The sequence below is a fragment of the Pipistrellus kuhlii genome, unplaced genomic scaffold, assembly GCF_014108245.1.
Source record: "Pipistrellus kuhlii isolate mPipKuh1 unplaced genomic scaffold, mPipKuh1.p scaffold_m20_p_16, whole genome shotgun sequence".
Lineage (NCBI taxonomy): Eukaryota > Metazoa > Chordata > Mammalia > Chiroptera > Vespertilionidae > Pipistrellus > Pipistrellus kuhlii.
This window is the reverse complement of record NW_023425471.1, coordinates 20,105,549-20,130,360: the sequence shown is the minus strand read 5'-3', so window position 1 is coordinate 20,130,360 and position 24,812 is coordinate 20,105,549. Positions and strand designations below refer to the sequence as shown.

The 24,812-nt window shown below is 36.2% G+C and overlaps 1 protein-coding gene across 1 annotated transcript in view; it reads right to left on the bottom strand.

Annotated features, from left to right (window-relative positions):
• CFAP47 (cilia and flagella associated protein 47) overlaps positions 1-24,812 on the bottom strand; it is a 396,096-nt gene that overhangs the window by 304,743 nt on the left and 66,541 nt on the right. Inside the window, 6 exon segments of the mRNA XM_036439773.1 lie at positions 2,868-2,962; positions 6,732-6,876; positions 9,868-9,945; positions 15,005-15,136; positions 16,926-17,048; positions 18,984-19,114. Coding sequence (XP_036295666.1) covers positions 2,868-2,962; positions 6,732-6,876; positions 9,868-9,945; positions 15,005-15,136; positions 16,926-17,048; positions 18,984-19,114 — 704 coding nt within the window.

Sequence of the window (24,812 nt, the reverse complement as noted above, 5' to 3'; positions counted from 1 at the left end):
GGATTGTGAGAGGGATGTCCGACTGCCTGTTGGATATCCCTCAAGGGTTCCCAGATTGGAGAGGGTGAAGGCTGGGCTGAGGGATACATCATTCCCCATGCACAAATTTCGTGCACCAGTCCTCTAGTTTTGAATAATAGCCTTGTTGGATATAGCAATCTTAGTTTCAGAGCCTTGCTTTTCGTTACCTTGACTACTTCATTCCACTCCTCTTGCCTGTAGAGTTTCTGATGAAAAATCAGCTGACAGCCTTAAGGAAGCTCCGTCGTAGATAACAAATTGTATGAACAGCTATAGGGTCAAGCCTCTGATTGACCTGTGGCAGGGCCATAAACAAGTCCCAGTTTGGAGGGCAGAGCCCTTTTAGCATAATTAAGTTTAACCGTATAGCCTCCTAGATGGCTAATGGTTTATGGGAGGTGCAACAAGTACTGCTAAAACAAGGTGAAATGCACAAGGACATTGTAAACATGTTGACCACTTCCCTTGTTTTGCTTTGTGTGTTCTGACTATAAAATAAAGCCTCGGCTTGCAGGCTGGGTCTTTCTGTGTCCTCATCCAGGCACAGGAGATCAACCAAGCCCCAGCTATATGATCTTGTCTATCTTCTTTAATCCTTCACCACCGCTCCTCAGGTTCACCCTTGGCCATGCTGGTATGGCACAACAAATTGCTTTCTCTTGCTGCCTTTAAGATTCTCTCCTTATCTTTAAATGTTTGCATTTTAATTATGTTGTGTCTTGGAGTGGGCAAGGTTTGGTTTGGGTTCTTCTTGCATGGGACTCTCCTGAACTTATGTGACTTTTTCCTTCACCAGGTTAGGGAAGTTTTCTGCCCTTATTTCTCCAAATTCTCTATCTTGCTCACCTTCTTTACCTTTAGGCACTTCTATGATGTGCATATTGTTATGTCTCATGTTGCCCCACAGCTCCCTTAAGCTCTCTTCCTGTATTTTAATTTTTATTTATTTATTTATTTATTTATTTATTTATTTATTTATTTTTGTTCTCTGATTGAGTCATTTTGTCTACTGCCTTCTTTTTCACTGATCTAAATCTCAGCTCCCCTAGTTTGCTCTATATTCCTCCCAATGCATTCTTTAATGGTGGTATGTCATTCTTCATTTCTGATGGTCTTTTTTCATAGTTACTATATCTTTTCTCATACTGTTGAGCATCACTGCCATCATTCTGAACTCTGTATCTGATAAGTTTTCTATCTCCATTTTATTTAGTACTTCTGGAGAATTTTCTTGTTCTTTCATTTGGGGCTTGTTTTGATTTTTTTTTTTTTTTTTTTTTTTGTCTCCCCATTTTGGATGCTGGTTTGGGTTTTGTGTCTATATGCTAGGTTGATCTGCTGTGATTCCCAATCTCTAGTGTGGGACAATGTCAGATGCTGTTTGTGACTAGCCCTGAGTACCCTGTTTAGAGCTATCAACAAACCACAGGTTGCATCTCTCTCTGTTGGGGCTGGATACCTTTGGAAATCACCAAGATGTGCACCAAGGTCTGCTTTTCCTAGCCCCAGGTGTAGAAGGAAATCAGGCAAAGACTGAAAGTCTGTAGAGATTCACCTCTGCCTGAAGTTGAATAGAGACTCAGTCTTGATTAGCCTCAGGCTATGAAACACAGGGTGGGATGAGAGGTATTCCAACAAGGTGGGGCAATTCTCCCATTCCCCCCACCACCACCACCACCACACACACCCAGGCAAAAGCTGCCTGGATAGCAAGTTATGGATGAGAAAGTTGTCCTCTGCAGTGTGAGGGAATGACTCTGCACAGGAAACTGGGGTGGCTCCCTCCTAAGCTCTAACCTCTGATCCTCCAACCCTGGATTCTACTCACACCTCTCTTGTTCCCTCTCTCCTCTCTCTTCCAGATCCTAAGTTGAGTGGCTGCACACAAAATTTTGTGTGTTGGTTCTTTAAGAGTGTGCCTGCATTTCCAGCCATCTCTTTCTGGCAGACAGCAACCCCACTGCTTCTCACTGCCCAATGTTCTGTGGGCACCTTTCTCAGGTCTGGTGTTCTGACTGGGGAGCCCAGCTTGGGGTTTAGATCCCAGAGTTCTCAGTGGAAACCTGAACAGCTGAGATATCCCTCCAGAAGTTCAGCTGCTGCCTGTTAGAACCCAGCCAGCCCTTTCACATCTCAGCCCTCCCTACTAGTCTCTATGTGGTCTTCACTTTCCATCCTTGGTTATCAGGGTTCTCTCCATCTGATTATTCAGGATATTTTTTCTGTACTTTAGTTGTAATTCCAGTTTGATCCTGGGAGAGTGTCAGTGTAGCTTCCACTTACTCTGCCACCATTTTGGAATTCCCCAACATTCTTGAATGAAGCCCACAATCACACTCTGTCTTTACTATTGTTATTGTTATTTTTAAATCACTAAACATGAACGAACACTACAAAAAGAACCAGTATCATAGCAATACCTCCTAAATACTCACAGCATATTTAAGGTAAATTCAGCTAGTGATTCCAAGAGCATTGAACAAACCCCACTTAAATATAAGTACAAAGTACACTATGGCTCAAATATAAGTGATTTAGTGGCTATTCCCAATTTCCCTGTCCTTCATACAAGTCATACCTTGAGTTTTCTAAACAACATAATTGGGAAAACAAGACTATAGGTTCCTTGTGTGTGCCCTGTGCAGCCCTTGAAACACTCTGCAAGCAGGAAACAGATAGCTATAGCAACCATTTTTCTGAATTAAAGGATACACTCAGGCATGCTCACAAGTGAGAAAAAGACCCATTACAAAAAGAGCTTTGGTGATTTTTGGTAACTTCTTGGTTATTATTATCAGTAAGTTCACCATGCCCCAATAATATCAGTAATAGAAAGTTGAACTTACTTCTTTGGGAGCAAATGCTATGCCGCATCCCATAGATGTCTTTGGCTCTAATTCCAAATAATACCGGTCAGGAAATGCAGGGTCTTTGTGTTTCCCTTTTAAGACAAGAAAAAGTACATGTAAAAGAAGCCAAATACATATCTACAACACCACACACACACACACACACACACACACACACACACACACACACGCACGGAAGGACTGGAATGACTGGTTGCTATGATGAGCACTGTAATGACCAATCAGCCTGATCAGGGCCCCCATCAGCCTCCAGCCAACCTCCCGTGGCCCACACCACCAGCCCAGCCCTGATCGGCCCCCATCAGCGTGGACCGGCTGGACCCCACCTGTGCACAAATTCATGCACTGGGCCTCTAATTGTTTTGGGGTTTCTTTGGGGGGAGAAGGCCCTAATTTTAAATAAAACACTAAGAAACATCATTAATGTGTTCTTATCAACCTAAAAGCAATTGCTAAAATATTTGTGCTATGCTGCATAAATTTGCTGGATTAAATAATTCCTCTAAATACCAAAGTTCTAATTAGCAAAACTGATATCCAAACTTGGAGCAAATATATATCCAATCAGCAAAACAGATCCAGTTTTTAAAAATTTTCCAACATTCAAGAAGCATATCATAGTCCTATCAGATGAATGCGGAAAGAAATACTAGTAAAGGTCAAGGTCACATAACTGATTGAATCTTAGATCTGAGAGGGTTGGGAGACTGATTTCTAGCGAAGATGGAGCAGGAAAGATGCAGACTACTCCTGATGTTTTAAAGAGTGCACAAAGAAGAGAAACACAATTTTACAAAAGAAAACTTGACAAAATGAAATCACTCCAGATACAAAAGATTCAGAAACAATTGACCAATAGTAATGCAAACTTCAGGTTCAAAAATTATAACTATTTAAATTAACTTCTAAAACAATTTCTTGAAAGATCAAATGTGTCTTCATCTAAATGATTTAAAAATTCTTTTCCTCCATAAAGTTTTCAGATTATGCCAAGGAATGATAATAATTTTATTTATCCCTATCTGGAAATGAACTTTGATATCTCATTCCACTCTCTTTTCATCCTACTTAATTTCACTTACTACAATGTAAAAACCATTAAACAAATGAACAAAAAACCCGAACCATTAAGTTTACATTAACATAAACATTGTTGGTGATATGAGGAAAGATGTATATATTACACAGCAAAGAATATCCACCTTGAATATGTGTATGTTTTGAAAATAGAAGACATAACAAAAATGAATAAAAATCAATATTAATAAATATATTTGGGGTATATATAAAATATAGTTTGTGAAATGCAATAATCCAAGTTAGCTTCAATAAATATTTCTTGAGTGCTTATAATATACACAGCACTATACTGGACTGCTCTAATAGAAAACAAAAACTGTATATATAGTCCTTAATCCCATGGAGCTCACAGTGTACTAGGGGAGACAAACAGCTACACAGTCCTTTTTGGTTAGTGTTGCAATAAAACTGACACAATGTCCTAAGGGAGAAAAGATTTAAAAAGTAATTTTAAACAATTGGATGGGAGAGGGGAGTGGAAGTAATGACCAAAAGGACTTAGGAGGTTGAAGCTCATTTATAAAAGAAGGCAGGATCTCAAGCAGCAGGGATGAAAAAAAGGAACCATCTTAAAAGAGAAGCCCAGTGCCACTGGGAAGAAATGCAAAACAGAATCTGGCAGCAGCACAGAGAATGATGGCACCTGTAATGGGAGTGGTGGCTGGGAAGACAAAGCATAATCACAGCCAACACAAATGGATCTCAAATTTTCCTTTCCTGTAAAGCACTCTATCAAATAATCCTGAAGCCATCATGTAAAAAAAAACAACTCTAATTTGCTAATGAAGGGCATTTATGTGTTCAAATATTCATAACAATAAGATACATTTTCAGGGTATTTTAAGTATAAACTATACTGTAAATTGTTAATTATTAAGATCCATTTACATATTTCCTAGACTGTCAGCAGCATGCTGCTGAGAAGCAATGTTAATAGGGAACCAGCAATGCTTTTTTTTAAAATATATTTTATTGATTTTTTTACAGAGAGGAAGGTAGAGAGATAGAAAGCTAGAAACATAGGATGAGAAAGAAACATCGACCAGCTGCCTCTTGCACACCCCCCACCGGGGATGTGCCCGCAACCAATGTACATGTCCTTGACCGGAATCGAACTTGGGACTCTTCAGTCCGCAGACCGATGCTCTACCACTGAGCCAAACCGGTTTCGGCCAGCAATGCTTTTTAAGCAGAGGTATGCTCACACCTCTGCTTTAAGGAGACCACTCTCTGATATAAGAAAGGCTTGCAGGCAGAGAAAGCATTGGAAATTATGCAGTGGCCTAGAGAGAGGTTTGAGCTAGGACTAATGCAGAATTGTGGAATTTTCGGTTTTTATAAGTGTATTTCCAGTAGAACATGATCTCACTCACCTAGGGGAAATGATGAACAACATAGACTGATGAACAAGAACAGACCCAGAGATGAGCCATGGGTCAGACTGTTGGATCTCAAAGGGAAGGTGGGGATAAAAGGGAGACATCAACCAAAGAACTTGTGTGCATACATATGAGCCTAACCAGTGGTCAAGGACAATAGGGAGGTGGGGGCATGAGTGGGGAGGGGTGGGGAATAGGAATGGGGGGATGAGGACAAATATGTGATACCTTAATCAATAAAGAATTTTTTTTAAAAAAAGGCACTTTGCAGAGTAGCTCTGCAGAATAAGCAAGAAGAGGCTTTGAACCATTGAATAGGTGCATGAAAGTATATGAGCTAGTCAGTCAGAGTGAAGTGTTAAAACCATGAGAGTTTCAACATCCAGATTTTTTAAAATTTAATATAGATTTCATATTGATTTCCAACTGTCTATTGTTATTCCTGGGCTATTCCACAGCCTCCTCAAACACAATATGCTTGCCTAAACCTGCGCCTCCTGAATTGCATCAACTATGAATTGTCACCCACCCCTTAGCATCAAAAACTGAGAGTGATTCAAGACTTCTTCCTCTTCCCTAATATCCATGTTCACTTAGTAACCAAGTCAGAGACTTTCTAAATCCTCAGTACCTTTGTACTCCCCTCCTTCCCACCCCCAGCATCATGACCTGAGTATAGGATCTCACCACATCACATCTGTACAACCATACCTAATTGATCGCCCATCCTGTCTCTAGTCTTGTCCTTCCCACACCTACCCTTTGCCCCAGACCAATCTCAACTTTTCTCCAAAAGGAAAATTAGTAAAGTGTGAGCCTAATTATACCATTGCCTGGATATAAATACTTTAATGGTGCTGCCTAACATCTAGGCTAGGGGTGTCGAACTCAATCAGAGAAGGGGCCAAAATCTAAAATCCAGCCTAAATCGCGGGCCGAATGGTTTACTGAACAGTCATAAACTGTCATTGTGATGGAAACGCAGCGGAGTGCAGTGATGACAGCGCGGTGCGGGCCACATTGCAAGGCCTGGCGGGACGGATTTGGCCCGCGGGCCTTGTGTTTGACACATGTGATCTAGGCTAACAGTCCAGAAAAGACCCTCAACAATTTGGGTGTCTCACTTGCCCCTCCGGTCCTGTCCCACTATGCTTTAGATATCCTGAACTACTTCCATACTGACTGATTTGTAGGCTTTTACTTGAATCCTTTCATAGATCCCCTTTTCTTGTGTATCTCCTCCAAGACTCAAATTACACATCAAATTACAACATCGAATCATTAAAAACAGTTAAGAATAATTGTCCCTGACTTACAAAATTATACCTTTGAGCATCTGTTTTATTTTTACAATAATATCATTGTAGTATAACATATATACCTGTTTTGTGTTTAAAAACCATTGAAAAATATAAATGACCTTCTAGATTAAACTCCACTCTGGCACGTGTTGTGCCTTCATTCTTTACGAAAAATGGAATAATCTGGGTACCGCCAAGAAAGGTGCCACCGAAGATAAATGTGTCCTAAAATTTTTAAAAAGGAATAATTAGAAAGTAGTATAATGAGAGAATAATGTAAACTAAAATTTAAACTATAAGAGGGTAGGCCTTAAAAGTCCTCATCATAAGAAAAATATTTGTAACTATGTTTGGTGACAGATGTTAACTAGACTCATTGTGGCAATCATTTTTTCAATAAATACAAATATCGAATCATTATATTGTACACAGGAAATTAACATAATGTTATATGTGAATTCTACCTCAACAAAAAATATACTGTTATATTCACCAAAGACATTAACTAGACTACTCTATAAAAAATTAGTCACATTTTCCTTCCTTCCCCCACATCCTGTATATAATCAGTTACCAAATCCCATTAATTCTGCCTCCTTCCTCATTTCTTATCCTTTTTGTAACTAAATAAAGTTAGTAACTCATCACTTTTAGATTCTCATTTTCTCCAATTCTCCCCTACAAAACTAAATCACAATTAAAGCCATTTAAAATCTGAATAGACCACTTCGTGTATTAAAATGTAATGATTCTCCTCCATCTACAAGAGGATATTCTATTATAGTTCATTAGCAAGGCTCACTAAGTTCACCATGATTTTCTCCTAGCTCATGTTCCAGCTTCACCTAGCTTCGTTCTCACCCTATCACCTCATACTTCAGTATGCTATACAACTTGTCATTTCCAACCAATACCTGATGCTTCACCCTTCTTTATCTTTAACTTTACCTTTACCTTTATCTTTATCTTTATCAAGGTGTCCCTTAGTCAGGAAGACCTTTCACTAACTTATTATTGCCTTATAAAATATTATGCATCCTTCAATCCCCAGTTTGATAAATCAAAACTAACGACACTGCTCAGGACTATTTCTGTTCCATATATTTACTTATATTACACCATCACAAAGTCCCTTTATTTGTTCACATATCTGTTTCTCCTAGTAGAGCTTAAGTATAATTCATTTTGCATCCATACAAAGTGACACTTAGCTTAAATATATAAGGAATGTTTATTGAATGTATCTTAACTTGAGATTAGATGTTAGGATGTGCCTACACCACAAAACTCTATAGAATTTGTCCTTCTGGTGATGCTACTATATATACCCTACAGTTCCTTACTAAAAAAATTACATATATCATTCAAAGAAAACAAAGCAACAATATTCTAATGTTAAGGAAAATACTTTATTAAGGTCAACTGGCCACTATCTGTTTCACTTACAACATCAACCCAGTTGCACAGGTGAAATTTATAAAATCCAAATGGTTAATGAAAGTTTAACACCTTATATATGCAAAAAAACAAAAACAAAAAAAAATTCCTCTTATCCCATTCTGGCCTTGTTTATTTGCTCATTTGGGAAAAAATTCCTAATTGTTTCTAAGATACAGAGTCAATGCCACACACTTATTAAATGTACTGATAACAGTACCTGGTGATACTAGAATATTTTTTTAAAGGCAGCTATGTTTAAAATCCAATGTAATTAGGAAATATTTATCAATATAAAGTTATATAAGTAACATAGCTGTACCATAACATGAAAAGCCTGCCACAAATATCTTTGGCATGAGGAAATAAAGTAGTAAAAGTCTCAATACTTGTCTAATATTGTTCAAGGAGGGACACCATCGCAATGGAAAAAGCATTAGGATCCTACAGGTTGTAATAGCCAGGAGTAACCATAGTCTTGGAAAAGCTAGCTTAATATCTGTCCATCTATGTGGACTTATAATGCCTTCAATCCATAAAATAAGGTTTGGAAAATTCTAACTTAAAGCCAGACCCTAGAATTGTGCTGAACCCATTGAAGTGCAAACTAGTAGTGAGGCCTACCTAAGGCAACCAGCAGACTCATCAATTTCTGCTCAATTTAGTTAAGCACCAAAATGGTGCTAGGTACTGGGGAACTATTGAAAGAGAAAAGGAAAAGCGCAGATAACCTGAAAACAATTGACAATCACTATAATGAAGATGTTCCCAGAATTGGGATGTCTGTAACATCTTGTAAATGTCACAATAGAGGGGCATATGGGTCTGCTTTGAAAGATCAGGACAAGTTTCTCTGGGTTGATGAGGCCATATATAATTCCTGAGAGGCTGGCCAAAAAAAGCATGTGTGAGCAATTATAGAACAACATTTTGTTAAGGTACAGAAGAAAAAAAAAAAGTATAATTGTAATGCAAAAATGCAAATCAATACCAGAGTAAGATATCATTTTATATTCCATAGATTGGCAAACAGTAAGTCTTATAATACAATGTATAGAGCAATGGAATGTAAGTCAATGGAAACTTGAAAAGAAAATATGGTAATTATCTTGTGAGGTCAAATATGCATATATTCAATGTCTTACCAATTCCACTCCAAAAGAAAACTCTTGCATAAGTGCCTCAGAAGGTATGTGTATGAATGTTAATAGGTATAGTCTTTGTAATAACAAAAACCAGAAACATTTAAATTTATGAACAATGAAATGTGTCTACAAATTATAGTATGTCTATGAAATGGATTATTAAATAACAATGATAATGAATAAAATAGAACCACATAGACAACTTCAATAAAGTTTGAAAACACAATATTTAATTTAAAGCAACACACCAAAGACTATACATTTTTTTAATAAAACTCAAAAATGAACAGAGTAAACTAAACAAAGAATGGGTAAGGAACTCATACACATGTTGTAACCCAATTAGAAAAAGTAAAGGTATAATAACCACAAAATTAAGGAAAGGAATTAGCTCTTAAAAGGAGCAGGATCATGAGGAAATCTACACATGATTTAATGGTATTGATAGTGCTCCGATACTTAAGTTTGGTGTTGAATTTTTACACTATTATTTATTATTCTGCTTCATTACTTATTTACATGTATTAATTTATGTTAAATTAATACATAATAACATTTTTAAACATAAATGTACTAACTAGGGACAGAGATCAAATAAAAATCACCACAATTAATAAATCAGATAGACACTTACTGGTTTGATTTCAACAGAAGCAACTTCAGCAGTTCCACCAATCCTAAGATCTATGTCAGTTGCATGGCGTATAGCAATCTAATATTTAGAAAAATATATAAAACTCTGTAAAATCACATTAAAATATTTTCATATACTGCTGAAGTGTTACCTGGCATTTATGTAACATTTCATAATTTAAATCATCATAACATTTTGTAAATGTCACAAGATTTCTTCTGGCAGTTGTCATCACATTTCTTATTATGCAGAATTTATATTCCTAAGAGAAGTAAGTATTCAACTCTTAAAACCTCCACCACAAATGGAATCAGCTGACAGATTGTGAACCTGACTGCAGAATTCTACCCACTTGAATTTATATTGTTGCCTCAAACTCTCTGCAATCCTTTTGTATTTACCTAACTTCAATGGATTAAAAATAAAACAAACAGGAAACTGAATGCAAACATACTTATTTCCATAGGAAGATACTAATACCCACAACAACTTTAATGAGAGCAGCTTAAAATTGATGAGTATATGGGTCCAGTATGGAGCTAAAATACATTACCTTCTTTTAATCCTCAGTATTCTGTCAGGTTACTTCTATTAATAATCTAATTTCCAAGTGAGGAAAGCTAAGGCTTAAAAAGGTCAAATATTTTGTTGGTTATTTTTTTGTTGTTGTTGTTTTTGTTGTTGTTGTTTTGTTTGTTTGTGCTTTGTTTTGAGGTCACAAAACTTGAAAGCAACATCAGCAAAACTTGAACCAAGAACTATCTGAACACTCAACTGTTTCCAGGAAAATTAAGATAGTGAAATAAGAATTTATTGTGTAATTCCTTGTGTGATTTTGCATCCCTAGCATCTACAACAGAGACTGTGTTGAATGAATGAACAGATTTCATTGTATTGCACTTTTAAAAAGGTAAGCTTTTCTAAATAAGCCAGTTAGAGAAAGGCAAATATCACATGATCTCACTTATATGTGGAATCTAATGAACAAAATAAACTGACGAACAAAATAGGACCAGAGGCATGGATGCATAGAATAGAATAACAGATCTCAGTGGGGAGGAAGGCAGAGGGGATAGGAAGAGATTAGCCAAAGAACATCTATATATATATATATATATATATATATATATATATATATATATATATATAAAAGCTAATATGCAAAGTGTCCCCTCGGGAGTTCGACCAGGAGACTGGGAGTTTGATCACTTGCTATGACCACCAGGGGGTGGCACAGAATAGAGGAAGATACCAGCTGGCAGCCAGAAGGCCCCGATCAGCCCTGATCGCTGGCCCGGCCAAAGGACCCTACCCATGAATGAATTTTGTGCACCAGGTGTCCAGTATATGCATAACCCATGGACATATACATAGTGTGGGAAAGACCTGGGGGTTTGGTGGAGGAGGAAAAAAGTTGGAAAATGGGAGACATCTGTAAAACTGTCAACAATTAAAAAAAAGGTAGGCTTTGTAAAAACAGCATACTCTTCTAAGATACAGTAAAAATTAATCTTTTAGTAAAATTTATACTTTAGTGAATATATTATTCTATATTTTCAAAATACTGTGTAAAAATTCTGCCTAAATCTCAGACCATATACCACAGAAACTAATTTTAAAACATCTTTCACTTGGCTTGTGTGGCTCATTGTTTGAGCATTGAACTATGAACCAGGAGATTACAGTTTAATTATCAAAGCACATGCCTGGGTTATAGGCACAATCCCCAGTGGGGAGAATACATGAGGCAGCCGATCAATGATTCTATCTCATCATTGATGTTTCTATGTCTCCACTTTTCTTACTCTATGAAATTAAAAAAAAAAAAACTATTTAAAAAAATCTTTCAATACCAGTTTCTCTAAAGAAAATATAATTCTTAGGCTATTTATTTGGGGGTGAGGCAAATTAGTGTTTATTACATTAAGCTACATATTTTTAAATTGTTATAGGGAACTGAAGGATAAAATTGTGGATATTAGTACATCTAAAGATATTCATTTTGATCTGATGAAAGTGTACATATTCTTTTTCAGTATGAATAAATGTATACAGTTGATCATCAAATTGAAGATCAAGAGCATTTTATTCTATGAGTTTATAATACGTAAAATTTATTTTTTTAAATAAATCTTTATTGTTCAGATTATTACAAATGTTCCTCTTTTTCCCCCGCCTCCATTGCTCCCCTCCACCAGGTTCCCATTCCACCCTCTGTCCTTTCCCCACCCCGCATTGTCCTCATCCATAGGTGCACAGTTTATGTTCAGTCTCTTCCCACACCCCCTACGCCCCTTTTCCCCAAGAATTGTCAGTTCACTCCCCTTCCATACCTCTGATTCTATTATATTCACCAGTTAATATTGTTCATCAGATTTTTTAATTCCTTTGGTTTTTAGATTCACTTGTTGATAGTTATGTATTTGTTGTTCATAATTTTTATCTTTATCTTCTTCCTCTTCCTAAAGAACCCCCTTCAGCAATTCATATAATTCTGGTTTAGTAGTGATGAACTCCTTTAGCTTTTTTTTTTATTTGTGAAGTTCTTTATCTGGCCTTTGATTCTGAGTGATAGCTTTGCTGGGTAGAGTAATTTTGGCTGTAGGTTCTTGCTATTCATCACCTTGAATATTTCTTGCCATTCCTGTCTGGCCTGCATAGTTTCTGTTGAGAAATCAGCTGACAATCATATGGGTGCTCCTTTATAGGTAACTACCTGCTTTTCTCTTGCTGCTTTTAATATTCTCTCTTTGTCTTTTGCTCTTGGAATTTTAATTATGATGTGTCTTGGTGTGGTCCTCTTTGGATTCCTTTTGTTTGGGGTTCTGTGCACTTCCTGGTCTTGTAAGTCTATTTCTTTCACCAGGTGGGGGAAGTTTTCTGTCACTATTTCTTTCAATAGGCTTTCGGTATCTTGCTCTCTCTCTTCTTCTGGGACCCCCATAATTCTGATGTTGGCTCACTTGAAGTTGTCCCAGAGATTTCTTACACTATCTTCAACTTTCTGGATTCTCTTATCTTTTTGCTTCTGCAGAGGAATGTCCTCTGGCTCTTTGTGTTCCAAATCTTTGACTTGATTCTTGCAATCTTCCATTCTGTTTTTAGGACTCTGTATAATATATATATATATATATATATATATATATATATATATATATATATATATATAATTTTCAGACAAAAATAATATATATATATATATATATATATTATTTTCAGACAATGTATTCTTTATTTCTAGTTGATCCCTTTTCATATCTTTAAAGGTCTCCTTTATTTTATCAGCCTTTTCAAGGAAATTCTTGAAAAACCTTATAACCGTGGTTTTGAACTCTATATCCAGTCTCATTCTCCATCTCTTTCGTTTGAGATCTATTTCCTTGTCTTGGCATTTTTACTGCTTCCCAGAGTTGGTAGGATGGCTCTGTGTGCTTGGTCTCCTATATGGCTCAGTGGGTCAGCCTCCCCAGTTACCTGAGATAAACACTCTTGGTGCTTCTCTTTGTGGACTGCATGTACAGCCTTGTTGTAGGTTAAGTCTTGATTATTGTTGGTATCCCAGGGAGGAATTGACCTTCAGGCCCATTGGATGTGAGTATCAGCTTTGTCTACTCTGGGATACCTTCTGTATTGGAGACAGTCTTATAGGATCAGACTTGCAAAATTGCAAGAGCCTCTGTGCTCAGCTTGGATGGGGTGGAGTCTCAGAGCTGAACTGACAGTCTTGGCTTCCTGTCAGCCCTGCCCTTGTGCACTTGCCTGAGTTTCTGCCTGACCTCTGCCTTCCGTGGCTTCCCTGAGTTTCCGTCTGACCATCCTGATTCCCCATGCAAGAGCATGGGTGCCCCAAGGGTTTGCCCGGAATTGGTTGGAGTCTCTGTAGTCTGCAGCTTCTGACTCCTTCCGCTATGGAGAGGCCGCATCACCCTCCGCGGTCAGACCTCTGTGAGCACTCACTTGCGCGACTGTAGACCCTGCCCGCTGTGCTTCATGGCTCCCGGCTCTCCCAGTCTCCCAGTCTCAGTCTCCAGGTGCCTTTCTCTACAGTCTGGACTCCACCGGTATGAGCCTGGGTCCATGAGGTTTCAGCCGCGGTTGGGGTTCAGTGCAGAAGGAAAGGATTCAGTGCAATCAGGGACTTCCTTTCCCCTCCCGCCAGCCAGGCATCCAGCCACACTTCCTCTCTGCGCAAGCGTCACCCTACCTAGCACTTTGCGGCTCCCAATCCAGTCCGTGAGCTTCTCTCCTTTCTGGTTGTAGATTTCCCACTCCGCCAGATTTCCTGTGTGTTTGGATGATGTCCATTCTGATTTTAATTGTTGTTTTGAAATTGTTGGGCAAGGCGGCAGCTTAGGTGCTTACCTAGGCCACCATCTTGGTGTCTCCTCAGATGGCTTTATATAATACGTAAAATTTATTACAGACTGGTCTTATTTTATTTATTTTGTTTAATGAACACAGATAAGTCCCTAAAATTAAGGTAATATCTTTTCATTTACATGATTCTTAGAATATAAAATAGTAAAACATTTAATGTGTGCTATAAAATATAGATGTTAACATCATATAGAATTTGCTGGTAATTCATTTAGTCATTAAAGCTATTTTTAATTAACATTCCAAAATTGATTATTTCTTCTATGATACATAATTAATGCCATTAAACATATTTTGCTCTATAACTAGTGAGGATTGTCACAAGTTAAAGATGCCAAATATAATTCCAATTTCATATGAAAATGCCTCATATTAATGAAAGATGTTAATTTAAATTTAGTACAAGTTTCCATAACCAACTTTTATCAGAAATATTTTCTACAAATCCTCTTGCCAGATTCTGCTAACCATTTTTATAATAGATGGTATAGACAAGGTAGTTGTTCTTTCAGATTGCTAAAATCTGCACTTCTGGAAGGGGGGGCAATGGAAAGATATGTACACATATAATACCTTAATAATAAAAAAAAATAATAAAAAAAGTAAAATGAAAAAAAATCTGCTCTTCATTAAATAAGCTTTCTAAAAATAAATATGTTTGTAACATTTTTTAGCATTATACTTACCACTACAAATATCTGAACCAAACAAATCCACATAGTCATAAATATGGTGCAGGGACTCATGTATATAAACATACCTTTGCTATTGTATCAAATTTTTCTGCCATGGTAGGTGTACAGGTGATAGTGACAACAGTTAGCCCCCCAAATGGAATTATTCCTTCTGATGGAACAATATTAATGATAGACATACGACTCTTATTGCAAACCTGTAAAAGAAAATTTGTAGAAAGGCTAATTATCCTATCTTTTTAATTTTTTTAAGTATAGTTGGCATATGATCTTATATTTGTTATATTAGTTTCACCTGTACAATATAGTGATTCAGCATTTTTAGACCTTACAATGTTATCATCCTATTAATTCTAGTAATGATTTGTCATGTGCAAACTTATTACAAAATTATTGACTACATTCCCCTTCCCATTTTCAACTACCTTCACCCTTCTGGTAACCATCAAACAGTCTCTGTTTCTATGAGGCTGTTTTTGTTCTGTTTTGTTTTCATTATCCTTTCAAGTTACTGTTCCAAAGCTCTCAAAGGAAAGCTTTCAAACTACTATCTAGAGAGAGTTCCTCCAGGCACAGGGCATGAGATGATTGTGTAACTGATTTTCAAACACCAGATGTACATATAGTTTGAACTTCAACAAGGATTTGCAAATAGAACATTCAATAGTGGCATCTTCCATTTTAAATAGGAAGCTGACGTTTATTGTCTGAAGTGTTTTTAAGACTGCAAAATTTAAAAGGATGAACTATATCTCTTAGGGAAGATGCTAAAGTTCTAGATACATCTATAATTTTGCCTTTTCCCTGATCATAAAAACCGAAAGCAAAGGTAGTTGGGAAGCAAGATGATAAAGTAACTTCCTCTTCTTTGTCATTTCCTTGATAGCCTAATGTCTAGGTATCATGTTGACATTCAAAAAAATGAACTTATGATATGGTTTGTCAGAGACTAATTTAGCCCTGCCTACAATCCTTTAATCCAAAATAATAAAGGGAAATTAGATATTTAAAAGGGGATAAGAAATTAAGATATTTGTGGGTATGAAGAAACAAAGCCTTAAAATCTAATTTGGAAGCAACAGAGCAGAAAATGGTATCCTCATTTGGTTTTTGGGGCAAAAGACATCCTATATAATAAAAGCCTAATATGCAAATTGACCAAACAGCAGAAACCATGGAATGACAGTCGCTATGATGCACATTGACTGCTAGGGGGCAGAGGCTCAATGAAAGAGCTGCCCCAGCCTTCAGAGGGAGGCAACCAGCAGCAGCAGAGAGGGGGCAGGGCCAGTGATCAGGCAGTGCCAGGCTGGCCAAGGCTGGTGCCAGAGGGGGGCCCCCTGATCACCTTGCTGGTTGCCCTACAGATTGGCCCTGATCATCAGCCAAGCCTAGGGACCCTACCAGTGTAAGAATTTTGTGCACCAGGACTTTAGTGTAAATATAAAGCTTGAATGAAAGATCTCCAATGCTAACTTCTATTAGGAGATGTTAATAGATTTTTCAGTTATAATAATAATAATAAAAAAAAACTATCACCACTTTAAACAAACTCCCACCTGGCAATTAAAAAAAACAAAACTATATATACAATATCTTTAGAATGGTTCAAGTTGATACCTTGAGAATCCTGATGAGAGAGGATAAAATAAAAAGCATGTAATTAAATATGGAATATGACATTGACAAAATACATTTTTAAATGGTATTTTCTTCAAATCACTTACCTTTTTTAATATAACAAAATAACAGATAGAAAAAAAAGAGGGTAAGAGGAAAAGAAAAGGAGAGACTAAGAAAGAAAGGAAGAAGTTAATTTTATGGGAAATTACATAAAATATACTCAGATAAGTATCATGTGAAATATCTAAATATTAGCATTACCAAATTTATAAAAACTAAAATATTAATGCCATAGTGTTCATCACAAAATATTCAAATTATAATGTGATCTGATCTAAGTAAGATTCCAAGATTTTACCTCACCTTGAAATAGGCATGGTTTTGTCCCACATTGTGAAGAATAACTTTCTTCAAAGTTGTTAAACCTTGAGGGATATTATTGAAGAGTATCCTTGGCTCCAAAAACAAGACCTTGGTGTTACCACGCTAATAATGAAGGGAAGACAGGGAAAATGCAGATGAATAATAGTAAACACCTTTTTTTATGGCCACCAAACAATTTTAAATCTTTTCAGCTTCATGAAAATTTCTAAAATATGAGGTGTTATCAGATTTTATGGTATCACATGATCTCACTCATATGTGGAATCTAATGAAAAAAAATAAATTGTTGAACAAAATAGATCCAGAGACATAGAAGCATGAAACAGACTGTGGAATCTCAGAGGGATAGCGGATGTGGGTGGAGATCAAGCAAAGAACTTGTATGCATATATACATAACCCATGGATACAGACAATAGGATAGTGAAGGCCTGGGGCATGCGAAGGGCATAAGGGGTCAATGGGAGGGGGAAAAATGGAACATATGTAATGCTTTAAACAATAAAGATTTTTTAAATAGAGAAAGGAAAACAGACAACTATTTAAGTTGTACTCCTAAAATGAAAAAGGCAGGGGGAGTAAGATAACTCTGTGGAGAAAGTAAATCCAAGACTGAGAATCATGTGAATTAATCACTGAAGGAGATGTAAGAGATCATCTACCCAACTATGTACAGTGCTACCTTATGCTATGTAAAAGGAAAGAGTTCAGGGACACGTGACTATGGAAAATAATGTGCCAAATGAGATTATCCAAGCAGGGTTCTACTAGACGCCTTCTCACAGCACTTAATATGCTGATAATGTACACTCTGCTTATCTGATAATGAGAAGGAAATTTACTGTGATTCACAGAATTACATCGATGCAGGACTCCCTCACTTTTCCCCACACAAATCATTTCACAGAAAACACTTTTTGAAATGTTAAAATAACCCATCTCTCCCATTTTACAAGAAAGCACACCATAGTCAAAGGCAACTAGAACCCAAGTTTTCTAATTCCTCATTTGGTTCTCTTTACACCAGACCCTATTATCTTTATACATGATATATTATTTCTTATTATCATAGGAGGTTTTAGTATATTCTTAAAATTATTTGAAGAACATGTCATGGTAATTGGAATAATAATTTTCAAATAAAGATAATAGAAGAGGAATTAGTCAAGTCTTTCATAAATTAATGGCACACTTGAACATTTTATTTAATCACTTAATGTTGCTCCATCTTTACTTTCTTAAGAACAACATTTCACAGTCCATTTAACTTTAAGGGCTTTAAAAGTTTAACAAAAAATAATCTAATTTATTATTCTGATATCTCAATGTTTAATTCTTAACCAATCCTAGTGTGAAGAAAGAGGAAAGCAAATTTTATGGTAATAACAAAGGCTGTAGAGACAGATAGATCTGAATATAAATTCCAACTAGGGCACTACTGCATGTGTAAACCTATATTAGTTCATTAACCAATCAAATCTTCCATTTCCTCAATTGAGTTATTAGTCTATACCTATAGAGTTGTCATAAGGATTAAATTAAATAATACATGAACAGCACTTAGTATCATGCCTGCCACTGTAATTACTCAATAAGTGATATCTATTATTAATGTCAAGTCTGCATTACTAAATAGCTGGTCTTTTACCAGAAAAAAAAAAAAACAACACATGGGATGACTATGTGGGAAATATTTATATTAGTAAACTTGTCAAACACAAAATAGTGAAACTTGTCAAACACAAAATAGTGACAGCAATAGGACACAGCTTATTTTAAGCCTGGAGCAATGGAAATACCCTAATATTGTTATCACAAAAGTCTTAGATTGCTAAATTAATTCTAGATAGCAACACATTTTTAGCAAAGTCTTAATTTATGGCTCCAAAAATATTATAACATAATTTAGTTAACTAAATATTGCATGCAAAATCAGGTTTTACTAACACATTATACATATCCAACTACTCTACTCACACATATGTCAAACAATTTAAAAGCCCTCAAAATAAAATTCATGTTCAAAGGAAATCATTACATGTGCAACACATTTTAGTGTCATCGTGTTTCCTTCATCAACTTGAAGAGTAAATTCTCCCCTGTCTGGAGAAGAGAAACCGGGCAGCCATGTTACTTCACATTCCAATGAGGAGAATGGTTCAACAATGCCTACAGAGGATTTAGAGAGAATGAGACAGTTCCACATTTTAAATATATATTTTTTCATATCCAAAATAAGGGCTGGCATACAAATATAACATCATATAACAAATTATTTAAATTAAACTCAAAGTATAGGAAAATACTAAATGAGTGATTATCAAATTTGTATAGACTCATAGTTTGATTAAAATCTAAAATACATCGTATTTTTCAAGTTTAAAAGGCAGGTGAAAATATTTGACAAAAAGCATGCCAATATTTCAAAAAAAAATCCAAAAAAACAGAAATTGATCAATGAAACAAACACTCTAAGATTAGAGAGGACTTTATTTATTTTGTTTCTGTTTTTGTTTTAATCTTCACCTGAGGATATTTTTCCACTGATTTATAAAGAGTAGAAGAAAGAAGGAAAGACAGAGAAACATCAGTGTGAGATGTTCATGGTTGCCTCCTGCATAAGCCCTGACTAGGGCTCGGTCTGGGGAGGAGCCTGAAAGGTAGGTAGGTGCCCTTGACTGGAATTGAACCGGGGACCCTTCAGTCCACAGGCTGATGCTCTATCCACTGAGCTAAACTGGCTAGAGCTAGAAATGGCTTTATACATACATATTCAAAAACCATTCATGATCCCTGTTTGTGTCTCCTCCATGTTTTACAATATTCTGAAATACTTATTATTAACATCAGACTATTATTCAGTTTTTAGAGGAAAGAATTACCAGAGGCTTTTTTAAAACATTCATATCCCTAGAAATGTAATTTCTGATATAGCTATGAGTAATCAATACATTTCTATAACTCAAATGTACTGAGAACCCAGGTGGCATCAAGCAAATTTAGAGAGAGCTGCTTATCTCTTTAAATGCATCATCTTGCCAGCACCGGTTTGGCTCAGTGGATAGAGCGTCGGCCTGCGGACTGAAAGGTCCCTGGTTCGATTCTGGTCAAGGGCATGTACCTTGGTTGCGGGCACATCCCCAGTAGGGGGTGTGCAAGAGGCAGCTGGTCAATGATTCTCTCTCATTGACGTTTCTAACTCTCTATCCCTCTCTCTTCCTCTCTGTGAAAAATCAATAAAATATATATATTTTTAAATACATAAATACATCATCTCTAAAGGAAGTAAATAATACTTAGTGGAAACAACGACTCAGAAGTTCTTTCTTAATGAAGAAAGCATCACCTGAGATTCAAAGGCAATGGGCAATAAACGGAGAGAAATGAGTGATCACCACAATCTTTGCTTTGGATCGGGGTGACTCTCATGTGATGGTAGTTTCCTCAATCTTAAAAAAGATATAGTGCCTACATCCTATGACTATGAAGGGAGATAACAATACATGCAAAGAATTAACATAGCACATGATGCCTAGAGAACACTCATTGTCAGATATTATTAATACTCTTGAAGGCCAATACAGTAATTTATAAAAATAATAGAAACTGGGCACGGAAGAGATAATAGTCTAATGGGAGTCCACTGGGATTAGATTTGTTTATAAGTAACAAAAAGTCCCGATACAGTGGGTTGGGAAGATAGGAGTTTGTTTGTCTTATGAAATTAGACATCCACAAATAGGTATTTTGGGGCTGCCTTAACAGATTGACAAGGCCTTCAAAGAGCAATGCTCTTTCTAGCTTCCCACACTTACATTCCTTACTGTGTGGCCTTTCTCAATGTAGAAAGATAGCATAGTGATTAAAACAGCACAATTTGAAGGGTCAGACTCCCTGATTCAAGTTTTAACTCTCTGACTTACTAGCTGAGACCTTGGACAATTTACTTAACCTACGTTAACAGTTTCCTCATACATAAAATGGGGATAACTTTATCTAATGCAGAGAATTTTTGTAGGGGATTAGATAAGCTAAAATATGTAGAAGTATTTCAGTGTCTAGCACAAAGAAGGATGGGAATAAAAGAAAATCCTGTCCATATCTCTTTGGCAATAAGCTTGGGAAAAGAGATTTCTAGATAAGAACACTGCTTAGCCAAACAAAATGAGGATCCTATTAGGAAGGGGAATATATATCAGTATGGGTTTAGCAACATCTACCACAATAGGAAATGTATAGAAGCATATAATTGTAGATAACATTAAAGAAATACACAGTGGGAGCTGAAAAGATGGGGAGTGGAGTCTAAATTGGCCCAAGAAAGTGGAGAAAACCTCATTTAAAGAGATGGCATTTGAGTTGTGACTCAAGGATGAACAGAAACTCTAGAGGAAGACAAAGCTGAGGTAAGTGCCAAAGGCAAGTGACAGTGCTATTGTAGAAGAGAGAGGTGTGTGGAAAAGATTGTGATGGGATGTAACTTGGACATAGAAGATTCAATGCTATGTATAAAGGCACTTAAACAGGGAACAGGGGACATAAACTGGATGGTTAGACTGAGCAAGGTGGGATTGGAAGGGCAGGTATTAGAAATGGCCAAGGAGGGAGATAATTAAGAAAGATAGTGAACTGATTCAAGTCAAGTTTGAAAACTGAGCAGACTCAAGGGTTCAGAAAGGTTAAAGACAACTAAGAAGAAAACAAAATGAGCAGAAACATGAATAATGCCTATGAAAACATCATATTAGAAGCCAATTCCATCTTTAAAAATATCAGTCCAACCTTACACTTTTCCCTACAGTATCCACTAATCAAACAAAATCCAAAATATATCACACCTCATAAAGAAAGGACAATCACAATATAACATTTAATTCAAAACTATTTTAGTTTATAAAAAATATAGTGAGGGACATGATTAAATATATTATCTGAGATATAACTCCAATATAGCAAAAGGAATATAAGAAAAACAACTTGATAAAAATTCAGTTTCTATTTACACAAAGCAAAACAAAATTAAGTAATTATGATATTTATACTGAGCATCAAAAGAAAAAATGATATAAGAAAAAACTATGTATATAAACTATGTATACTTTCTTTATTGTTATCGGAAATAGATTCGAGTACTGTATCAATTGTGTTCTAAAAAGATCAAAAGTGTTTGGCCAGTGTTGCTCAGTGGTAAAGCATTTACCCATGAGCCAGGTCACGGCTCAATTCCCAGTCAGGGCACATGCCTGGGTTATGGGCTCTATTCCCCAGTAGGAATCCTACCAGAGGCAGGCAATCTCTGATTCATTGTCATCATTAATTCATTGTCACCATCTCCCTTCCTCTCTTTAAAATCAATTTAAAAAGAAAGTAGTCTCATTAAGGACTAATGAGATTACTAATATAAACATTTTGTTTGGAATTAAAAGCTATTGTGTTCTTATGCTTGGATTAAAAAATTCTAAGAACAACCCAAAGAAAATAAAAGTAAATACTAAAATATCCCCTGTAAATATAAGAACTAAAGATTATGAGAAGTATAACTGGAGTTCCAGTTTATAATATTGCAATTCCATCTCTATTTTGACAAATTCAGCATCATCTCTGCATTTCCATGGCAGCCACTAGGTTGAAGCCCAGCCCATTCAGCCATAGGTAGACTAAAGAAAAACAAGGAAAAGTGCCAAGTCTATAAGCTAAGATGCAGATTATAATATATAACTAGCATTACTAGATACCTGTTTTTTTTAAAAAAAAATACTGGAGATTTACCTAGAATCTCTGAAACGTGCAGAAATAGTTTCTCTTTCTTCATATCATATTATTCATTTAGCTTTTCTTTGTATTGGAGCAGGACCCAATATTATCAATATTAATAACCACATACACAAAAAAAGAGCTGGGTCAAGTGAATCTGCTAAATAATAATGGAAATATACCTGAAATGTTTAATAAATAATCTGGATTCTGCTAAATCAATCCAGGTTAGTAAAAAGATTAAATATGGCTATATCAATGATCTCCAACCCAAATGAAGGAACAGTCCTACTCTTTGTTAAGTTTGTCAACATCTCTGCCTATATCTGCACTAAAATTGTACACTTAAGTTGTTTATAAAACTCCCTGTTACAGACACTGGTAGAGTTATAAAAAAGTCATGATTTGGAAATAACTATAATAATACAAGAATATACACCTAATGCAAGATTTCTACAAACTAGAATTCCTCTGTGATCTGATATGTACTCTATTTTGATCACAAATGAAGACTATCCCTAAATTAGAGATAAAGAAGGAGGGAGGAGAAAGAGGAATGGAAGAAAGTAGGGAAAGTAGAACAGAAGGAAGGAAGCGGGAGTAAGGAATTGAGGATGGGTTGCAAGAAGCATAAGTTGTTATTACCCTGAGGATACTTCAAGGGGATGGGGGAATCCAAACAATCAGCAATTGTCCTAATCAAGTAGCTATCTATTTGACACATACTCTTTGTCAGTCATTATGGAAGAATTTTTCATATATTTAATCTGAGATATGGTAGTCTCTTCACTTTACAGATAAAGAAACCAGTGCTTATAGAGTATTTTTCCTAAGATCACAAAGCTAGTAAAAAGCCACGACTAGTTTTGAAATCAGGTCTATCTGACTCAAAGTTTGTTTTAAATTTCTCATGCAGCATTAGACTTTAGTTGGATAAAACATACCACGCGACTCACTGCAGATACAAGGACCTAGATCCTTCCATCTAACTGGAAAGTCCTGACATGTACCTGACATGAAGACACCATATTCATCATTCTGCTTCTAACTTGCCTTTGTTTTACTTTAAAAGATAGCTTGTGTCCTCATGAGATATTCACAAAACATCACAATGATGTTTGCCAAATGTGTCGCTAGGGGTGTCGAACTCAATCAGAGAAGGGGCCAAAATCTAAAATCCAGCCTAAATCGCGGGCCGAATGGTTTACTGAACAGTCATAAACTGTCCTTGTGATGGAAACGCAGCGGAGTGCAGTGATGACAGCGCGGTGCGGGCCACATTGCAAGGCCTGGCGGGACGGATTTGGCCCGCGAGCCTTGTGTTTGACACATGTGGGCTAGTACATAAGTGACAGGTTAGTAGTGACCAGGGCTCATTTTTGTAACAGTACATTATGTGGAATTACCAATTCCAGGAAATGGCAGAAGCAAGTTAAAAATATATTTAACAAATACAAATAACCATAAAAAATTATAATTCTAAGCCCTGACCAGGTAGCTCAGTTGGTTAGAATGGCATCCATATACTCCAAGGTTGCAGGTTCAATGCCCAGTCAAGGCACATAGAGCATATATAAGAAACAATCAAAGAATGCATAAATAAATGGAATAACAAATCAATGTGTTTTTTGCTCTCTCTCAAAAAAATTAATCAATAAAATATTCTTATTTAAATGACAGTTTTAAGTTCTTAATTTTATTAATTAGACTTTATTACCTGTATTAAACATTGACTGTAAAGAACTTGTAGATCCTTCTAAAAGAATACACAATCTCAGAAAATTTAAGTCATTCTGAATCATACTTTATCATCATCAAACTAAAACTAAAACTAAACAAAAAAATACTGAGTTCACCAGTATCTGTCACAGTTAGTTTTATTTGTCAACTTGGCCAGGCTATGGTGACTAGTTGTTTGGGCAAACATCAGTCTAGGTTTTAGTGAACAGGTATTTTTTATATGTGATTAACATTAAATTAATACATTATGAGGAAACAGATACGTTTTCCAATGTGGGAAGGCCTCATCCAATAAGCTAAAAGTCTTAAATTAAAAGACTGAGGTTCTCCTTGGATTCAAGGCTACAACATCAATTCTTCCCTGAGTCTCTAG